Raw genomic sequence first — 22,872 nt, forward strand, 5'->3', positions numbered from 1 at the left:
AAATTTATAAAATCGCAATGAAACTTTAGAGCTTTTCCATTTGAAAAGACAAGAGAAAGAGATCAGCATCTTTCTTGACTGAAATAACTTTTTGTTTGAATAAAAATGTAAAATGGGTGAATTTCTCTCTGTGTCACTCTTTTCTTTTTTTTTGTAAAGAGAATGAGAGAGAGAGAGAGAAAGAAAGAATGGAATCAGATAAGTAAGTTGAAAGCATTTGATAACTTTTTATTATAGATATTATATATTTTCTCTCCTCTCGTTCTTTTACTCTTTTTTTTATGTTTAAACTGCATTGGGAAATGTAGAAATGTTGCTTTTTGTGTTGAAAGGGCGTTACAGACTTATCACTAGTCGGAGTCTCGGTATAAGAGGAGAAAGAAAAATAACTATAAAGCACGGACACCCTGACCTGACCATGCAATGTTATCTCCCACGACCACCATTCTCTCTCCTATTCGCATTGGCGAAGCGTTAGTGCGAGCTTTTCCTAGGTAGTAGCTGTTCCAGCGATATTAGCTATTCCAGAGGCGTCTCGACAGTCCAGCATCCCTCGTAGTATTGCCATAGCTGTCCTTCAGTCCCAGGGCGCGGCTCTCTTGTCTTCTCTCTCTCCCCTTCGCTTTTCTACTCAAGCATGTTTCTCTTCTTTTTTCCACCTAAAGCATTTTGTCAAGTCTCCCGAAGCTCTCAATGCGAAAGGAGAAGTTCTTGTGTGAGGAAAAGAGGATCGTTTGTCAAGTAGACTAAGGCCTTGACGACCACCAGAAATCGTGTATTTATTTCTAAGTAGGTCTCTTCTACAAATACCTTAATCCTCCCTCTCTCTGTCTCTGTCTCTATCTTGGAAAATTATTTCTCCCTTTAATTGCGCTTGACATTTTTTTTTTAATAGAAAAATATAACTCTTTTTCAATTCATTAGTAATCGAGAAAAAAAACTCTTTTTCAATTTATTAGTAATCGAGAAAAAAAACTCTTTTTCAATTTATTAGTAATCAAGAAAAAAAACTTTTTCAATTGCTTACTAACCGAGAAAAAATAAAACTCTTTTCAAATTAATTGTGGTTAGTCGAGAAAATGAAAAAAAATTTTACTATTTAAACGATTTTGGCTTAAATTTTACTATCGTAAACGAAAAGTCAGTTTGAAATGGATGAGAAAGAAAGAATAACAATTAAATACGGAAAAAGTAACCAAATAAAGAAAGAAACGAGTAAATAAATATTTAAGGAAAGAAATGAGTAAAGAAGGAAAAAGTAAAGAAGAAAAAATAGGTGAACAAAGAAATAGAAAGAGAAATATGTAAATAGAACAATAAAAAAATAATTAAAAAAGAGAAATAATTAAATAAAACGTAAAGAAAGAAATAAGTAAATAAAAAAATTGGAAAAGTTATAAACAAAAAAAAAAGAAAGGCAGTAAATTAAAAAATAAAGAAAGAAAGAACGAAAGAAACAAGTGAATGAATATATAAGACAACTAAGAAACAAAAAAGAAAGAAAAGCATAAAAAATTGAATAAAAAAAGAAAGAAAGAAACAGATAAATGAAAACATAAGACGACAAGGAGACAAAAAATGAAACAAAGACAGAAAAAATTAAAGAAAATAAAAAAATAAAGAAACAAGTAAAGAAAGAATGAAAGAATGAAAGAAAGAGAAAAAGAAAGAAAGAAAATAACAGGTAAATGAATAAATAAGACAACTAAGAAACAAAAAATGAAGGAAAGACATAGAAAAGAAAAGAAAACAAGTAAAGAAAGAAAAAAGAAAGAAACAAGTAAATATAAATAAATAAAAGAGGAAATAAGAAAATAAAAAAGGAAGTAAGTAAGTAGATCAAGAAATAAATAAAGAATGAAGCAAGTAAATAAAGAAATAAATCAACAAAGAAATAAATAAAGAATGAAAAAGGAACCACATACAAAAAAAAGTGAAGACAGAAATGAAGAAAGAAAGAAGTAAACAGAAAAATAAATAAGGTAATAAAGAAAAAAATAAATAAGAAAATTAATAAAGAGATAAGTAAACAAAAGATTAGTAAAGCAAATAAATGAAGAAATAAATAAATAAATAAAAAATTAAAGAAAAAGAGTAAGAAAATAAAGAAGAATCAATAAACTAAAGCAATAAGTCAACGAACAAAAAATAAATAAATCTAAAGTAAAGAAAAGAAGCAAACTAATAAATTTAAAAAAATAAAAAACAAAGGAAATAAAAGGTACAGTCAAATAAAAAAAAATAATGACTGACATGATCAAATAAATAAAGAAAGTAATAAGCAAATAAAGAAATAAATAAGAAAACAAAGAAATAAATAAGAAAACAATGAAATAAAGGAAGAATTTTAAATAAAGAAATAAATAAAAAAGGAAATGAGAAAATAAAGAAAGAAGCAAATAAATAACAAAAAAATAACAAAATAAATAAGTAAACACAAAAATAAACAAAGAAGTAAATAAAGAAAAAGAGTAAAAAAATAATGAAGTAAAGCAGGAAATAATTCAAAAAAGTAAGTAATCAAATAAAGAAGAATCAAGAAACTAGAGCAATAAATAAACGAAAAAAAATAAATTTAAAGCAAAGAAAAGAAGCAAAGAAATAAATTTTAAAAAATAAAGTAAATAAAAAATACAGTAAAATATAAAAAAAATAATGACTGAAAATAAAGAAAAAAGCAATTATTGACAAAAAAATAATAAAGTAAATAAGTAAACACAGAAATAAACAAAAAAAAAATTAGAAAATGAAGAAGTAAAGCAAAAAATCATTTTAAAAAATAAGTAAACGAAAAAAAAGAATCAAGAAAATAGAGCAATAAGTAAACAAACAAAAAATAAATAAATTTAAAGTAAAGAAAATAAGTAAATAATTAAAGAAGAAAAATTAAAGGAAGAAGGTAGTAAAGTAAATAATTAAAGAAGAAAAATTAAAGGAAGAAGGTAGTAAAGTAAATATAGCAGTAACTCAATAAATGAAGAAAGAAGCAAGTAAATAAAGAAATAAGTAAACAAAAAATAAATAAATTTACAATAAAGAAATGAAGTAAATAATTAAAGAAAAAGAATGCACGAAGAAAGAAGCAAGTAATTATAGCAGTAAAAAATTGAATAAAGAAAGAAAGAAGCAAGTAAATGAAGAAATAAGTAAACACAGAAATAAAGAAATAAATAAGTGTACACAGAAATATAAAAATATAAAAAGGAAAGTAAATAAAAAATAAAGTAAATAAAAAAATAATACCTTCTCATGTGATGAGAATGTAATAAATAAGTATAGCAAGAAAAATAAATAAGCAAACAAGAAAGTAAGTAATGAAATACATAAGTAAACAAAAAATAAAGAAGGAAGTAAATAGATCAAGAAATAAATAAAGATGCAAATAAAAAAAAATAGAAAATGAACAAAGAAATGTATAATAATGAAATCCAGAAAGAGTGAAGTAAAAGTTAAAGGAATTAGACCAAGAAGTAAAGAGAAAAATAAGTAAACAAATAAATAAAGCAGTAAATGAATACAGAAAAAAATTAACAAGAAAGGAAGCAAGTAATTAAAGCAACAAATAAATATTATAGAATTCTAAATTTATAGAAGGAAGCAAGTAAATAAGGAAAAAAAGTATGTCTTCCTAAGGATATTAAATTGAAATAAAAAAATTAGTAAAATTGTTGCGAAGTAACAATTTCGCTACTTTTTTTGTCTCAATTTAATATCCTTAGGAAAATTGTTGTAACAATATAAGGAACCAAGAAATAAAAAAAAATCAGTAAATAAATAAAGAAAGAAGCATATAAATGAGGCAATAAATAAGCAAAGAAAAAATAAATAAATTTATAACTATTAAAGAAGTAAAGAAATAATGAAAATAACAAACAACGAAGAATCAAACAATTGAGAGAAGAAATTAAAAGAAAAATTAACTAAGCACGAAGTAATAAAAAAAAATTATAACAATATTATCTAACAAAGAAATAATAACAACATTATTTAACAAAGAAATAATAACAACATTATTTAACAAAGAAATGATAACAACATTATTTAACAAAGAAATAATAAATAAAATTCAAAATCAAATAAAATACCCCTAAAATTAGTACTTCGTAAAAGTAAACAAATATAAATAAATATAAAGAAAACAAATATAATAATCCATCAATAAAAATGAAATAATTGCAAATGAAAAGAAATATATAGTCAAAGTTCCCTAAAGACCTCATACATATAAAAAGAATCCTATACCTAAATTGACAAAAAAGTACAAAACTACCATTTATGGTTATATAAGACAAACAAGAAGCATCAAAGAAATTTACATTTTTCTTTTTCGTGAAACATATATATATATATAACATATAACATAATGTTTCGTAATACCAAAATATATGCTTCTGTCAATAAAGCTTTCAAATCACTAAGTTCTTATATATGTTCGACCTACTTTTACCCCGAGAGCTAAAATATTTCAGGAAAGATTTAAAATACCCTTTTTCCCTCGGTTAAAGAAAGAAGTAGAAGAAGAAGAAGAAAAAGAAACAGAGAAACACTCGTTTTAATGAGTACTTTGCGAATAAAGTAAAGAAAAAGAAAAAAAAAACACGTGTCCCTCTCGATATTGTCCAGATCGAAAAAACAAAAGGGATTCATATCACTGTAAGCACATATTATATATGTTAGGCAACTGTGTTCTTTTTTTTTTGCCTTTTGTGTTCTTTTAGAGCGCAAAGAGCGCAAAAAAAAAGGGGAAAAGTAGTATCAAGATTTTTTATGATGATGATGATGATGACGACAGGGATGATTATGATGATGATGATGAGTAGGCAGTGTGCGAGGTGATTTTCGACTGTTCTCGTAGAAATGCTGCGCCGCTTGGCGTTAACCTCAATAAAGCTGGGATTAATTTGCGCTTATTCAGCAGCCCAGGGAACTTATCGGATAAATGAACGGGCCACTGAATGAACAGGCGTGTGAATGAAATCTTTGGTAGGTAAATGGAATGGATACAATGTAAAGAAAGGGGAATGGAGATAAGAGGGTTTGATGTTGAAGAGGTACACCGGCTTCAACGGAGGCTGCATATAATTGGCAGTAACGCTAGTTAGCCCTGGAGGCGACGAACGAAAAACTACGCCTCTCATTTCTCTTTGCAAAACTTCTCAATAATCCTCTCCTTCTCTTTCACTCTCTATTTATGTTTATAATCCTCTTTCTCTTTCTCCTTCCCCTTCTGTTTTAGATTCGGAAAAAATTTAAACAACCAATGATTCTCTTTCCCCTTCTCTTTGACATTTGGAAAAAATTTATTTCAAACAACCAAAGACAAAATGTGTATCAAAAAGGAAACAGCAACCAAAAAACAATAAGTGAACCAGAAAAGAAACAGAATTGCCACAAAAATATTTAATTTTGTTTTTTCCTGATTTTCAGACAAAATTTTGACTCCTTCCCTGACAGTAAAGAATATTCTGATTCCAAAAATTATTAGATACTCAAAAAAATGTTCTATTACATTTCTGCCGTACTGACGAAGAAAGTCACTATCTACACCTTATAGATAGTGACTTTCTTTGTTAGTGCGGTAGATTTATTTACGAATTTTTCTAATTGTAAAATTAATCGAAAACAACAGTGTAACTTCTTTTTTAAATAAATATTCAATCATTATTATTTTTCTATATAGGAATTAAGATTTTCAAAATCAGAGAAATAAAATCATTATTTTATATATCATATAAGAATATTGTAACTATAAATTCAAATTTTTAAAGATTTTAATTTGAACCCTTTTCAAAATTCAATTACTTCTAAAAATTCAAGCTATAATGCTATAATGAAAAATTTTATTCAAATTTGTTTAAATAATTAAATTTTTCAGAATGTTTTAAAACTTTTTGAAAATAATTAAATTCCATTGAGAAATTTCATTAAAAAATTGAAAATAATTGAAATCTGACAAAGAATTTTATTAAATTATTTTTTAAATATTTGAATTTATGTGAAAAATTTTATTTTTGAAAATAATTAATTTTTGGTGAAGAATTTTATTCAAATTTGTTTAAATAATTAAATTTCTTAAAATGTTTTAAAAAATTTTGGAAAATAATTAAATTCAATTGTGTTTCATTAAAGAATTAAAAATTATTGAAATCTGACAAAGAATTTTATTCAATTATTTTTTAAATATTTGAATTTATGTGAAAAATTTTATTTTTGAAAATAATTAATTTTTATGGTGAAGAATTTTATTCAAATTTATTTAAAAAATTTAATTTCCCAGAAAAAATTTTATTTTTGAAAATAACTAATTTCTGGTGAAGAATTTTATTCAAAATTTATCTAAAAAATTGAAATTCCCAGAATGTTTTAAAACTTTTTGAAAATAATTAAATTCAATTGAGTCTCATTAAAAAATTGAAAGTAATTGAAATCTGACAAAGAATTTTATTAAATTATTTTTTAAATATTTGAATTTCTGTGAAAAATTTTATTTTTGAAAATAATTGAATTCTTGGGAAGAATTTTAGTAAAATTTCTTAAATAATAAAACTGCTTCGAAGAATTTTACTTTTTACGAAAATAATTGAATTCTTAAGAAGAATTGAATTGAAAATTATTGAATCGCATAGGAAAATTTTATTAAAATTCACAATTTTTTTAACTAAAACTTGTGAAGAATTTTGTCAAAATTTTTTAATTAATAGAATTTTTAAAAAAATTTTATTTAAATTTTTTGAAATAATTGAATTTCTCAGAATTTTTCGAAAAAATTTATTTAATTACATAAATCCTAACAAAATCCTTCGCAAGAATTCAATTATTTTTACAAGTAATAAAATCTCTTAAAAGAAATCTATTATTTAAAAAAAAATATAATAAAATTCGTATTGCAAGAATTTATAATTATTTTCATAAATAGATAATAAATTGATGAATCTAAAATTAATATTTAAATCAATTTTTATTAGAAAATTTTACTAGAATTCAATTACTTAAATACAAAAATAAACAATTTATTGAATAATAATTGAATGTTTCTTAAAATTGAATTCTCATAAACAAATTTTATCAACAAATTTTTAAATAATTGAATTCTTTTGACGAATTTTAATAAAATTTTTAAGAATAATTACAGATTTCGAGAAATTCGATTAAAATTGTATCAAAAATAATTAAAATCTTGCGATGAATTTTATTATTTATGCAAAAATAATTAAATTTCTGAAAACAGTTTTTTATTTACAAAAATAATTAAATTATTGCCTCGAAATTTATAAAAAATTTGTAAAAAATTGAAATTGTGGTAAATTTTGATTATTTATGAACATAATTAAATATTTGCGTATAGAATTTTATTAAATTTTTTTAAAATAATTGAATTTCAGCGAAGAATTTTGCTGTTTATAAAGACAATTGAATTCATGACCAGAATTTTAAAAAAATTTTTGAAAATAATCAAATTTCTGAAAAGTATTTTATTACTCTTGAAAATAATTTTATTCTCGTGATTAATATTGTTATTTATGGAAATAATTCAATTTTGCAAAGAATTTTATTAATATTCTTGAAAACAATAATTTTTTCCAGAAATTCAATAATTATTATTGAATTTCTGGGAAAAATTTTGATATTTATCAAGATAATTGATTTCTTTCGAAGAATTGAGTTAAAATTTTGGAAATAATATTAAATACACATTAAAAAAATTCTACTATAATTTCAGCATAATTGAAATTCAAATTGTATTAAAAATAATTGAAATTCTGCGATGAGTTTTGTTATTTATGAAAATAATTGAATCCATGTAAAAAATTTCATTTATGAAGGTAATTGAATTATTGAGAAAGAAGTTATAAAAAATTGTAAATATAATTGAATTACTGTGAAATTTTATTTATTTATGAAAATAATTTGATGTTTGCGTAGAATTGCATTAAGATTTTTTTTTAACTAATTGAATTCATTTGGAAACTTTTATTAAAATAGTAGATATTGAAAATCATTAAATTGGGGAAAATTTTTGAAAATAATTAAAATTTTTTTTTAAATAATTGAATTTCGGAGAAGAATTTTATTATTTTTCTTATGAATTTTAAAAATTCAATTTTTTCCTGTAATTTTACAAAAAGTCCCTGACTTTTCCCTGATTTTTTCCTGAATTCCCTGACTTCCCTGATCTGTGGCAATCCTGAAAAAGAACAACAAAAAAAAAAATCAAAAAAATTCTGAAATAATTTTTATTATTAAAATACAATTAACAGTAGAAGCAAAAATGAGCCAAAAATTTAGAAATCAATTTTAGAATTCAGTTTGGGGACATGAAATTTTTATTCACTACCCAGTATATTTATTGAATACCTGACCACCAAAATATGTTCAGTTAGCAGCATATTCAAAAGAAATGAATTTATACTGCCCGTGTGGAACACTAAAATTTAGTATTATAGAAGCTCAATAGTTCTCTGCTCCTAAAACCTTTGGATTACTCTCGGCGAATAGTTTGACAACTAAAATTCAAAATTCCGCAACTAAAACTTGGAATCCTATAGCCATATTGAAAATTAAACACTTAACGATTTTCAAAACATTGTTGATGCTCTCGATGCTTATCAATTTGTAATTCAAGTTTATAATCCTTTTCGAAAGAAACAAACTTGCTACAGTAGTAAAGAACTTAAAATTCAAAAAATTAATCGAAATTCAGTTTAGTTTAATTTGAAAAAATTTAGTTCACAACTAATTTCAACTTTTTGGTCTAAAAACACGTCTTCTTACAAAAAAGAATTCATCAAACAATACAAAAAGAATTCATCATCAGCTGAATCTTTTGATTCTGAATAATATACACAGAAGATGTATTTTTATGTGAGTTAGAAAACAGAAATTGGATCGTAAAAATCTCTTGTTACATTCGTCAGAATTCATCATTATGCGAGAGACTTTTTATTATGATTACATAGAACATATAAGAATTTGAAAAAAGAAGAAAGGTTTTTTTTTAATCCGTTTGTTAAAACTTTGATAAAAAGGCATAAGGCAAATTTTCAAAGCTAATATTTGTATATCAAAATGGAGACAAATTGGATTCGTTTGGGGGAACGAATTCGCATCAATCTAGAGACGGCAAAGAAATAAGTTGAGAAAAGAAATAATCCGCTAAACTGTTGATCAATAAATAGAAGCAATTCCTCAAGAATAAGTTCCATAATTGCATCGAAAACTAAAAGACATGAACTGCTTTTTTAACAAACCAATTATATCATCGACTTCTATGTTCTCTATATTGTTTTTCTATACACAATATTTTCGAAATTAACCATAAAAATAATAAGATTACAAAATAGAAATTAGAAAATACAAATTAGAAATTACAAAATACAAATTAAAAATTAACAATTTTTATTTTCAACAGAAGTGAGATATCGCACTTGAATTCTATTTAATACAAAAAGAAAGGAAATTTATTTCTATATTTTTTCTTCCTACACGCAATTAGGATCAGTTTGTAAGAATCTAAAAGATTTGTTTTGTTTAAGACAATTTAACTTTCTCGGCTGCAACAAGTAATCGAATTGATTGTATATAGGAGGAGGGTAGAATGAAGATCAATGCTCGACGATTTGGTGTTCCCTTTAGCGCTTTAATGAAATAAGAGAAGTCAGCTTTTAAAGAAAAATGCTCTTACCTTTTTCTTCTTCCCTGACAACAATTCTCTCAACATAATCAATGTAAATTGCACTTTCATTTTCGAGAGTGTAGAAAAAAGGAAACCTTTTGAAAAGTACTTTGAAGTTTTTCCTTTTTTTTTCTCTTTTTCTCTTTCTCGTTGAAAGTTGTTGGAGGTTGCTCTCGCGACCAATGAGGTTACATCGACCTATGCTGAAGGCCCATTAGCGAATAGTTTATATTATTTGAAAATAAATAAATTTTTTCCGAGTGTGTATAAATATACATATACACTCAACAAAATTTATAAAACAATCAAATTCATTTCTATATTTTCTATACAGATTGTTCGATTAATTATATTGATTCATTAATACAATTGTTTAAATTAATAATAAAAAATTTAATATAAAATACAATTGTTTGTTTAATTAGTCCAAAATTTTCAAATTTGGGTATTTTTAATTGAATTAACTAAACCCTAAAAACTTTAATTAAATTTTTTTGTTTTTGCAGACAAAATATTATTTACTTTAGCTCGCAGAACTCGGATCGACTTTAAGATACAAAAAAGTCCCTATAGTAGATCTACTAAAATGACTTTTATTTTCAACAAATTTTAATTAAAACTTTTCAAAAAAAACCCATTTTCCCAGAATTTATGTAATCAATTATTTCAACCTTGAGTAATTTCGTTGAATAAATATTCAAATGTATACGAATTGTTATTTACTCTTTAAACAGAAATAAAATTTTTAAACAACTTATATTTTAAACCTTCTGTAATTCAATTACCTACTTCTAAAAATTGCTCTTTTAAATTTTTCAAATTTCAATTATTTTCTAGAATCTTTAACAAAAATTCCACCCTAAATCAATTATTTTTTATAATTTTAAGAAAGTTCTTTGAAAATTCAATTTTTTAATTAAAAAAAAACTTTTGGAATTTAAAACCTTCTGAAATTTAATTGTTCTTAAAAATAATTCCCTTAAATTTTTCAAATTTAAATTATTTTTTAGAATTTTTAACAAAAACTCCACCCTAAGTAAATTATTTTTAATTTTAAATTTTCGGAATTTAATTATTTCTAAAAATTGCTTACTAAAATTTTCTAAAATTCAATTATTTTCCAGAATTTTTAACTAAAAACTAATATTTTTTAATTAAAATCATTTGAAATTTTCTGAAATTCAATTTTTCCTAAAAATTGCTACTTTCAATTTTGCAAAATTCAATTATTCTTGAAAATTCCTCCATTAAATTATTCAAAATTCAATTATTTTCCCAAATTTTAACTAAAATTCTTTATTAAGTCAAGTCCTTTTAATTTTAATTCCTCTGAAATTCAATGTATTTCGAAAAATTTTTTTCTTAAATCTTCAAAAATTTAATTATTTTCTAGACTTTTTACCTAGAATTAATTTAAAAAATTGGAAATTTAAAATCTTTTGAAATTCAATTATTTTTAAAAATTACTACTTTAAATTTTCCACAACTTAATTATTTTCTAGAATTTTTAACTAAAATACGTTCTCAAGTTATTTATTATTTTCATTAATTTTAACACAGTTCTTTGAGAATTCAATTGTTTAATTAAAAACATTTGAAATCTTCAGAAATTCCATTATTCATAAAAATTTGTACTTTAAATTTTTCCAAAATTCAATTAATTTGTAGAATTTTAACAAAAATTCTTCCTTTTGTCAAGTTTTTATTAATAATTTTAAAAACATTCTTTGAGAATTATTTTAATTAAATATATATTCAAAAATTCAGATAATTTCAAAATTATTTTAATTTTTCAAAAATTTTACCTTGAAACCTTTTGATAATGTAATTAGCTACAACAATTTTTTTCATACCTCTTCATATATTTAATTATTTTCTACAATTTTTAACTTAAATTTTTCTCCAATTCAATTTATTTTTTAAAAATTTACAAAACATTTTTTTTTTTAGAAATTTCTTTATTGAAGTATCAAAGTTCGATTATTTATAAAGATTGCAACATATCTGAATTTTTTTAACCCACTACTTGAAATTTGATATTTTTGTTGTAGTATTTTATTTTTTGTTAAGATGTCGAAAAATCGTATTTTAAACGAATAAATCGAAAAAAAAGTGTCAACTTTTGAAAATAGGAAAAAAATAAGTCGAAAAAGTAACAATCTGAGGTAAACAATTCTTAACAAATTGTTTTATACTTTAATTTTGTAATATTTTTACAAATATTCTGAAACTAAGTAAAAATAATTCTTGTTGGACATTTTTGAATACAAAAAAAAATTTTTTAAATTAGATTTGCATTCCGACAAGTTCGACTGTATGAAATTTGACTTTGACTTTTATTTTCACTGTAACTTTGACTCTTAATTTGATTTTGATTCTGTTGTTAACTTTCAATTGTCACTCTCACTCTAACTTTGATTTTTACTCTGACATTGACTTTGATTTTGACTCTTACAGTGACTTTGATTTTGATTCTTACACTGACTTTGATTTTGACTTTGAAACTTAAACTGAAAGTCAAAGTCAAAGTCAAAATCGAATAGGAAGTCAAAATAAAATTCCAAATCTCATTTTTCCCTACAATAAAATCCTGCTGTCATTCAAGATTAAAAAAAACAACTCTATTTTGTATACCTAATTACAAAAAAGGTGCAGAAAACGAAATTTGTCCCACAAGAGAAGTAAATTATCACCTCTCTCTCTCTCTCTTTTTCTTTCTCGCTCGACATAATAATAATAACGTTGAACAATCAATTTTTCTCAGCGAGCGAGCGTTTCGTTTCCTTTTTAACGAGTGTAGAAAACATTTATCCCCTTGTTAGATCTCGCCACAATCGAGATAAAAGCTCAAAAACCACACTAGTGGAAAAGTAATAGCACGAAAACGCAACGTAACAAAATTAATCAGATGGCGATTCATCAAGAAGTATACAAGAAGCAGAAAGTCATAAGGGAGAAAAGAAACGAAAGAAAGAAAAAGGCAAGAAAAATTTTTCTCCTCTACACCATATCCATATCTATATATATATATGGAATAAGAAAAATAATATATAAAAGTTTCACGTATAGTATAGGCTTTACAATGGAGCAAATACCCACCGATATCGTGCAAAGCCTTCTCAATATCCTCGCTCATGTTGGAATTTGAAACCGCTTTCCGAGCGCGCGATCCCATCGTTTATAAATCAAATCTCGACACTTGCTTTCTCTCTCTCTCTCTCTACTTTTCTCTCTGTTTCTGTATCTGTTACTCTCTCTGTCTCTGCCTTTCTCTCTCTGTATGTTACTCTCTCTGCCTCTTTCTCTCTCTATTTGTTACTCTCTCTGCCTGTTTTTCTCTCTCTCTCTCTCTCTCTTTTTTTTTTCTTTCTATATTCAGGCTTCACAGTGCAAAAATAAATTCAAAAAAGGAAAATAGGGAAAATTTTTATTCAAAATAAGGGAAAATCGAAACATATTTTTTTTAGTTAAATTTGGACACTTATTTTATAAAACTGCTTTACAAATTCCTATAATTGAAAGTTTATGTACTTTAGAACATTTATTAAACATAAATTTAAAAAGTTTTATCACATTATAACAATCCTAAATCGGCGGGATACTTTTATTTTGTCTTCTACATTAAGAAAATTTTAACAGGGTTGCCAGAATTTTACTCATTTCAAATTCCCTGACTTTTCCAGGTTAAAGAACGGAATTTTTCCAGGTTTTTAAAACTACATTTGTTGCCAACAAAAATTTAATTTTGTTTTTCCCTGACAACATTAAATTCCAGACAAAATTCTTATTTCTTGACTCTAAAGAATATTCTCAATCAGTTTAAAAATTATTACTCAGAAAAATGTTCTACAGCTTCTTTTTTAAATAAATATTTAATTATTATTTTTCGATAGGAATTAAAATTCTTCAAAAGATTCAAATTTAAACCTTTTTGAAATTAAACAATTTTCAAAAAATTGTTATAAAACAAAAAGATATCGATCACTCCGAGTCTTCGACTCGGAGCAATCGATATCTTTATGTTTTATAATAATAATTAAAAATGACCGACTGATAAAATCATTATTTTATATTTTATAAGAATATTGTTAATGTAATTTCATAAAAATTATTCTCATTTCAATTCAATTATTTTCTAGAATTTTTAACTAAAATTCTTCTTTGAATTAATTATTCATTCATTTTTAATAATTTTTGAAAAATATCTTTGAAAATTTTCAAATCCTTTTGTTTACAATTCAATTTTACGAAATTTCATCGATTATTCGGAAATTCTTCAATTAAATATATATTAGAAAATAAAAACTTCAAATAATTTCAAAAAAGTTACATTAAACTTTTAAAAAAATTAAATCTACACAATTTTTAGTTAAAAGTATAAAAAATTCAAACTTTCAGAGATTATAATTTAAAACCTTTTCAAAATTCAATTATTTCAAAAAATTCACGCTATAATACTTTCTGTTTAAATTTGAATTAGTAAAAATGTTCACTATTTTGGAATTAGTGACTGACTTTTTGCTTTTGAATTAGTAAATTTTACTATTAAATTAGTAGAAACGACTATTTATTGGTAAAATTTGCTAATTAAAAAGCAAAAAGTCAGTCACTAATTCAAATTAGAAAGCATTTTTACAAATTAAAATTTAGAGTTTAATATTCAATTATTATCTAAAATTTTAACTGAAATTCATATTTAAATCAATTTTTATTAGAAAATTCTACGAGAATTCAATTATTTAAATAGAAAAATAAATAATTTATTGAATAATTGAATGTTTCTTAAAATTGAACTCTCATAAAGAATTTTATCAACAAATTTTTAAATAATTAAAATTCTTTTGACGAATTTTAATAAAAATTTTTAAGAATAATTTCCATTTTCGAGAAATTAGATGAAAATTGCATTAAAAATAATTGAATCTCTGTAAAAAAAAAATTTGATTGAATTGAGAAAAGTTTTTGAAAATAATTGAAATTTTGCCAAGAATTTTATTAAAATTTTTGAATTTCATTACTTTTGAAAATAATTTAATTCTTGAGAAGAATTTTATTAAAAATTATTTTGAAAAAAATTGAATTGTTAAATAGAATTTCATTAAAATTGTTGAAAATAATACATAAATTATAGTTTTTGAATAATTAAAGTTTTTTTTGGATTTTCTATTAAAATAATTGATATAAAAATTATTGATTTTAAAACTTTTAAAAATAATTGAAATTTTGCAATGAATTTTATTAAAAATTTTTGAAAATAATTGAATTACTGCGAAGAATTTAATGCTAAATTTTTTCACAACTGATTTTTGTGAAAAAATTTATGCAAATTCATTTTAAATAATTGAATTAATGTAAACATTTTTTTTTTTTTTGAAAATAATTGAAAGTTTGTGTAGAATTATTTTTAAAAATTTTTGTTTAATAATTAAATTCTTTCGGGAAATTTTATTAAAATAGAATATTGAAAACCATCGAAGTAAAAGACAAATTTTGGAAAATAATTGTATTTCTGCAAAGAATTTAATTAATTCTCAAAATAATTGAATTCTTGTGATGAATATTTTTATTTATGAAAATAATTGTATTTTGCAATGAATTTTATTAAAATTCATTGCAATTCAATTTAAATAATTGAACTTTTTCAAAGATTATTGTTATTTATTTATATATATATATATATATATAAAGATAATTGAAATGTTGAACACAATTTTTTTTCAGATTTTTTGAAAATAATTTGAATGTCTGCGAAGAATTTAATTCATTTTTAAAATAATTGAATTCTTGTGATGAATATTTTGTTATTTACGAAAATAATTGTATTTTGCAATGAATTTTATTAAAGTTCCTGAATATAATTGAATTTCGGCGAAGAATTTTTGTAGTTATAAAGATAATTGAAATATTGACGAGAATTCAACTTAAAATATCAAAGAAAATAAATCTCATTTTTAAGAATTTTATTTTTTCAAGGTTTTGTCATAAAATTCAAGGTGTTTTCAAGGAGCAAACCAAAATTTAAGTACTTTTCAAGGTTTTCAAGATAGCTGGACACACTGATTGATAAAAAAGGGGGGAAAGGGTAATTTTTTAAAATAGAGGCAAAAAAGGGGAATAGGAGAGAGAGGTAAAGAGAGTAACAAATAGAGAGAGAGAGAGAGAGAGAGAGAGAGAGAGAGAGAGAGAAAGAGAGAGTAACAAATAAAGAGAGAGAAAGGCATAGAGAGAGAGAGAGGGTGTGTATGTATCAATGCTAGAAAATGTGAAGTATCGAGAAATGCACCTGCCTCCATCGCTCGTAATAAGGCAATTACTCCAGAGCAAAATTTTGTCTGCCACTATATCTCTCCGCTTTCGGAGTTTCGACTGCACCAAACAGCCTCTTCTCTCTCTCTCTCTCTCATCCATAAACCCTCCCCCCTCTCCCTACCACTCTACAGTAGATAGACCGAAAAAGAAATCGGCATCCGGATCAATGATGGTGCATACATGAACCCGGATAAATGAATTATCGAAATACCGGAACGCTCTCTCGAGCGGTTATACCGTTACCATATTTGCTCGGGAAACTGTTTTCCCCTCCCCCCCTCACTCACTCTCTCTCTCTTTCCTCCCCCTTTTCCCCCTTCTCTTGACCTCCCGCTTATGGCGGAATCCACGAAATTTCCAACCAAAACCACCCTCTCTCTCTCTCTCTCACTCACACCATGCCAAAAAAGCGTCCGAGACCTTGTGCGCACACCATATCGCGGCGAACGGACTGGGATGTGGCGAAAGAGTAGAGAGAGAGATGAGAGGAGAGGAGAGAGGGTTTTTGCTTGTAGCTTCCAGTGCACGGAACCTAAGCGGTAAGTATTATAGTAAAAGTGACTCACCGTTTGCGAGGGGTAGTCCGACTAACAGCACAGCTACCAACGCCATCCGTAGGGTGGTGAACCACCCTTTCCGACACGCCACTCCCTGCATTCTGAAACACAAACATTTGCGAATTTTTCAACAACCTATACACATTTTCACTTTGGTATTTTTTTTTCTTTTTTTTTTTTTTTTTATTTCAACGTGCAAATAAATATCGTCAACTCAAGAGGTGGGGGTAGAGGAAGGGAAAGCGGTTTGGAGGTCACCTCTTGGGAATTGAAAAAAAAGAGGGGTTTTTTTTTTTTTTGTTTTGGGGAATTTATATATATAAAGTAGACAATGGAAAAAATTTAATTTATATATGTACGTTTGTATAGGTAAATATAAGTGTGGACAAGAATTGAATAAAAATGAGATAATTTCCTCTCGATGTTTATACTTGAGGATTTATGAAATAAGTTAAAAGTATTCTTATTTATTATTATTAAAAATATTAACTATATAATAATCTTTGTATTTCATTCTTTCGTTAATTCTGTCTGTCCACATTTTGCAGTAAGAAAACATTATCAGACTTTGCACTCGATAATTAATTTTAAAAAAGTAGCAAAAAGTAGTTTTCAAATTAAAAAAAATGTATATAGTAAAAAGTAGCTATCGAAAAATTAAACTTGACGACCAAAAATACTCGTCTTAGACACTTCACAAAACTGACAAAAATTCCATTCTTTATTTTATTTTCCTGCCATTTTCATAAAAAAATATATTTACTTCTTTCTTATCCTGCTAATAAATTGAATTCCTACAACAAATTTTATTATTCATGAAAGAATTTAAATGTTTTTAAAAATAATTGAATTTCTAAAAAGCATTTTATTAATTATGAAAATAATTGATTTCTTTCGACTTATTTTAAATTCTAAATTAAATAATTGAATTTCTGAGAATTCAGTTTATTACTCATGAAAAGAATTGAATTCTTACGAAGATTTTTACAAAAGATTTTTTAAATAATTAAATTCTGTTTCGAAATTCTATGAAAATAGTAAATATTGGAAAATCAGTAAATTGCGAAAAATTTTTAAAAATAATTAAATTTTACAAAGATGTCTATTAAAATTTTTGAGAATTAATTGAATGTTTGTGTGAAATTTTATTAAATGTTTTTAAAAATAATTGAATTTCTAAAAAGCATTTTATTATTTATGAAAATAATTGAATTCTCTCCAACGATTTTATTAGAATTTTTTTAAATAATTGAATTTATTTCAAGAAAAAATTTATTACTTTTAAAAATGATTGAATTCTTGTGATCAATATTGTTATTTATAGAAAACAATTTAATTTTGCAAAGAATTTTGTGAAAATGCCACAAAATAATTGAATTTTCGGGAATAATAAATTTTGTTATTTATCTTTAATAATTGAATTCTTTCGAAGAATTATTTATGTAAATAATTGTATTGTTGGAAAGAATTTTATTAAAATCTAAAAGAATAATTGAATTATTTCAAAAAAATATCATTAAAATTCTATTTAAAATAATTCATTTTTTTCGAACAATTTTAATAAAATATTTGAAAATAATTGAATTTCTGTGAAAAATTCAAATATTTTTGTAAATAATTAAATTCTTCAAAAAAATTTTTAAAAAAACATTTTTTTTAAATAATTGATTTTTTCGAGGAAATGAAATTAAATTTTTAACAATAATGACATTTTTTGAACAATTACTGTAAAATTATATTAAAAATAATTGAAATCCTGCGATGCATTTTATTATTTATGAAAATAATTGAATAGTTGCAAAGAATTTTATTAAAATTGTCAAAAATAATTGAATTCCAGAGAAGAATTTTATTTATAAAAATAATTTAATTATTGCGAAAAATTTTATTAAAATGTTTCATAAGAATTGAATTTCTGTGCAAAGTTTTAGAAACATTGTTTGAAATAATTAATTTTTTCGAAATATAATAAATATTATGAACATTTCATTTTAAAATAATTAAATTCTTATTGGAAACTTTATTTGTGAAAATAATTGATTTTTTCGATTAATTAATTTTCAATAGTATTAAAAAAAATAATTAAAATTCTTCGATGAATTTTGTTATTTATGGAAATTATTGAATTCTTGCTTAGAATTTTATCAAAAAATTGTTTTTTAATTTAAATTTCCACGAAAAATGTTATTATTTGTGAAAATAATTGAATTTATTGTATAAAAATTTTGTTAAATAATTGATTTTTTCGAAATTTTTTTGAAAATGCTATTCTAAATTAAATGAAATCCTGTAGAAATTTTATTATTTATGAAAATAATTGAATCGTTTTAAAGAATTTGATTATATTATAATTAACAAATAAATTTTGTTTATTATAAGGTTTTTTTTCTAAAAAAAAATTCGTTTCACTGATCTAAATAATAAAATTATTTCTCCTTTTTATTTATGAATTTAGAAAATAAAGAAAAAAATTTTAATAAAAAAAAATGTTCTGTTACATTTACTTACGAATTTCTTTAATTGTAAAATTATTCGAAAACATCAATAACTTCTTTTTTAAATAAATATTTAATTATTATTATTTTTCCACAGCAATTCAGATATTCAAAATTTTCAAATTCAAATCATTTTTAAATTAAACACAATAAAAAAAAATATTGTTATAAAACAGAAAGAAATTGATTGCTCCGAGTCGAAGACTCGGAGTGATCGATTTCTTCCTGTTTTGTAATTAATTAAAGAAAAATATTCACTCCGAAAATAGTAAAAATTGTAGAGTCGCAAGTTAAAACTTAATTTAAATTTTATTTGGAAAAATAAAATATCAGTGATAAATTTTCTTTTTGTATTTTTCAAAAAAAAAAGAAAAAAAGAAAAAAAAATTGCGAAATAATTTTTTTTTGTGGCATAATCATTTTTTTTCTGGGTATATAGTTTTAATTAGTTTTTACATTTAATCAGATTCTGTTTGTCCTTATACTGCTATTATTAATATGTAAATTGGGATTTCGATATTAAATTTCAATTAGCTGTAGCGACAAGAGAGGGATTATTTTTTTTTTATACACATGATTAACTCTTCCTTTTGATGAAATGTCCGTACCTTCATTACAAGAATGTTTAATTTAGCCTTCAATTAATAATTTTCAGATAGCGTGTTCTCTTTATGAAATATATGTTTAAAAAAATGAGAGACAACGATATAAAATATTTATAATAAAAAAAAAATTTTTTTTTTAAATAATGAAAAAAAAGTTTTTTTAATTATAAAAAAATAAAAAAAATAAAAAATAAAAAAAAATAATGAAACTAATAATAATGATAATAATAAAAATAATAATAATAATAATATTGATATTAATAATAATCATAAAATTTCAAATAAAGATATTTTTTTATATTAATCATAAAAGAAATAAAAAAAAAAATAAATAAAATTATATAATTAAATAAAAGATGGTAAATTTTAGCTTCTGAAAATAATTAACTATTACATAATTAACATTATAGATAATAACAATATAAATTTAAAATCCACAAAGAAAATACAAAAACTAAAAGAAATTGCAAATAGCAATTAAAATACGTTAATAAGATACCAAATTAATGAAAAAAGAAAACCGCACCCTACACATAAAGTGCATAATAGTGAATTTATATTGGCATTTTAGTAATTTATCTTTTCTTTATAAGCATTCATTGAAGGGTAATGTCTTCTATGTATATAATATATATGTGTTTTTCTTCTTCTCCTCCAAATTATTTTTTTTTTTTTTTTTTTTTTTTTTTTTTTTTTTTTTTTTTTGGAGGGATGTGTGCAATTATTTGTGTTGGAGAGTATGTACAACGATATATCTATGACTAGAAATACTTCATGTACACGTGCAAGGGACTATACACGAAAGTAGAGATAACAATGGAAAGGGGCAGTGGTTTTTGGGGTGAAAGAGAACCCTTCTTCCTTGTAGGGTTCAACGATTGTTAATCAATTGCCCGCGCCGATAATTAACAGGCGTTTTCAATCGACCATGAAAGCAGATGATACGCACTTCAGCGCTTTTACAAATTTATATTATACATTTAAGTATCTAGACACAAAAACGTTTAAGTGAAACATTTCTTTTTTTCTATACAATCACTCCTAATATTCTGAATACCAAAAAAAAAATTCTTACAATTTTTTTTCTCTTATTTTATAATTAGAGATATAATTTCTAATTTCGGTGCGTGGATTTTTTGTAGTTAGGGGCTTTGTAGCTTCTTCGACAAATAAATAACTAAATCAAATAATAATTATTGTTTACTATTTATTATTATTTTTTTATTATTTATTACTATTACTATTTATTCATTTACTATTTGCTATTATTAATACTCAGTATTTATAACTATTACTATTTATTTATTTACTATTTACTACTATTGTTATTATTTACTATTTGCTATTATTAATACTCATCATTTATAGCTGTTACTATTTATTTATTTACTATTTACTACTATTGTTATTATTTACTATTTGCTATTATTATTTACTATATTTATTACTATTATTATTTATTTTTTTGTTTATTTATTTGTTTATTTATTTATTAAGTAATAAACGAAGCTATTATTGTTTACCTTTCATTACTCTCATTGTTATTGTTTATTATTTCTTTTATTATTGTTATAAATTGTAATTGAAATGAAAATTTTAAATAAATTAATTTCTTTTCCACGTTAAAATGGCATTTACTACAAGTTGACTTAATTGAGCTTAAAAAAAAGAGAGGAGAAAAAAAAGGAAGGCTTTTCATGAAAACTTTGTGAAGCTCAGTAAGGAATTAATGTTGCTTTACACGAAAGAAGCACACAGGGGATTAAAATGTTTTAACAAATTAAATGAATGACTGCAATGAACAAAGGGGCACTACAATTTTCAAAGGAAAAATAAGGGTCTTGAACATAATAAATACAGCAATTGTCCACTAGATATACACTCGCATGTTATGTAAATTAAATAAAACAGAAAATGAATCCTTGTTAAATAAATTACAATCTTGTATAATACATTTTCCAGGGAAATTAGTATTTTCTCATTTTGTCTCCAAGTTTTTTTTTTTGTTTCGTATTTTAACAAAATAAAAAATTACCACTAAAGCAACGATAAATATTAACTATTATTTAATTATATTTACTATTAAAAAAATTTAAAAAAAATTTTTTTCGTCCGGGAATCGAACCCGGACCGGCCGAGTAGTAGACCGAGCATTTTACCACTGAACCATCGATAAAAATTTTTTATTTATTAAATTATATTAAATTATAGTATAATAATAATTGTTATATTTAATAATAATAACCTACTTAATAATAATTACCTGCTTAATAATTATAATTAATAATTATTACCTACTTAATAATAATTACCTATTTAATAATAATTATCTGCTTAATAAAAATCATTATCACCTTTTTATTAATTATTAATTACCGTCACCTAATTTTCATCATTTATTACGTACCTCATCTATTTTTACGCAGGCAATAAATACGTCACAAAAATTGTAACAACCACTAATAAATATTTTTACGTTTTTAATAATATTTTAATAAACAGTAATTGAGTTCTCTCATTCCACATAAAGATTTTCTAATATAGGAGTTAATCTTCACTGACGGAAAATATGAGGCCTCGTAAAACTCTCATTAAAAATATGTCGGGGCTTTTTTTACAGCCAACTTCTTGAAAATGATGGATGTCTATATATCTATTGTATATAATTTTTTTTTTTTTATTGTAAAAAAATAAAAAAAATCTCAGCTCTTAATGAATAATTTCTCACAAAACTAATTTAAAATTACTGAAAAAATTTGTATTTTGTTTTATTATGAAATGACAAAAATTTAGGAAATTGGTCGCAAGAGTTAAGGCGTTTAGAAATCGAATTCAACTCTAAGGTTCGAATCCTGGTCGAGGAAAATTTTTTTTCGTAACCTGATTTTAAAAATAAACAGTACTTCCGAGGATTACGAATTGAGACAAAAAAATACACCACAACTGTTGCAATGCAACAATTTTAGTACATTTTCTGTCTCAATTTGTAATCCTTCGAAAAATTGTGAAATTAAATAAATAAACTGTAAATATTTTATGTTTATTTTAATTTTTTATTATTCAGCAAAAAAAAGTTTCATCTTCATCTTCATTTTTCATTATTTTCACTTTTACTTTTACAATTTAGGAAATTGGTCGCAGTCGTTAAGGCGTTTAGATATCGAATTTACTTTTAGGGTTCGAATCCTCGTCTAGGAATTTGTTTTTTTATTTTAACTCAACTTTAAAAATAA

General features: G+C 23.6%; 1 protein-coding gene across 3 annotated transcripts in view; it reads right to left on the minus strand.

Moving 5' to 3' along the window:
* LOC122508535 overlaps positions 1-22,872 on the minus strand; it is an 843,732-nt gene that overhangs the window by 505,424 nt on the left and 315,436 nt on the right. For all 3 annotated transcript variants that reach the window (XM_043621950.1, XM_043621952.1, XM_043621951.1), the window contains one exon: positions 16,549-16,640. In XM_043621950.1, the coding sequence (XP_043477885.1) occupies positions 16,549-16,639 (91 nt within the window). In that variant the 5' untranslated portion in view covers position 16,640. The remainder of the gene's footprint in view (positions 1-16,548; positions 16,641-22,872) is intronic.

This window comes from Leptopilina heterotoma, unplaced genomic scaffold (assembly GCF_015476425.1).
Source record: "Leptopilina heterotoma isolate Lh14 unplaced genomic scaffold, ASM1547642v1 Lhet_54, whole genome shotgun sequence".
NCBI classification, from domain to species: Eukaryota; Metazoa; Arthropoda; class Insecta; order Hymenoptera; family Figitidae; genus Leptopilina; species Leptopilina heterotoma.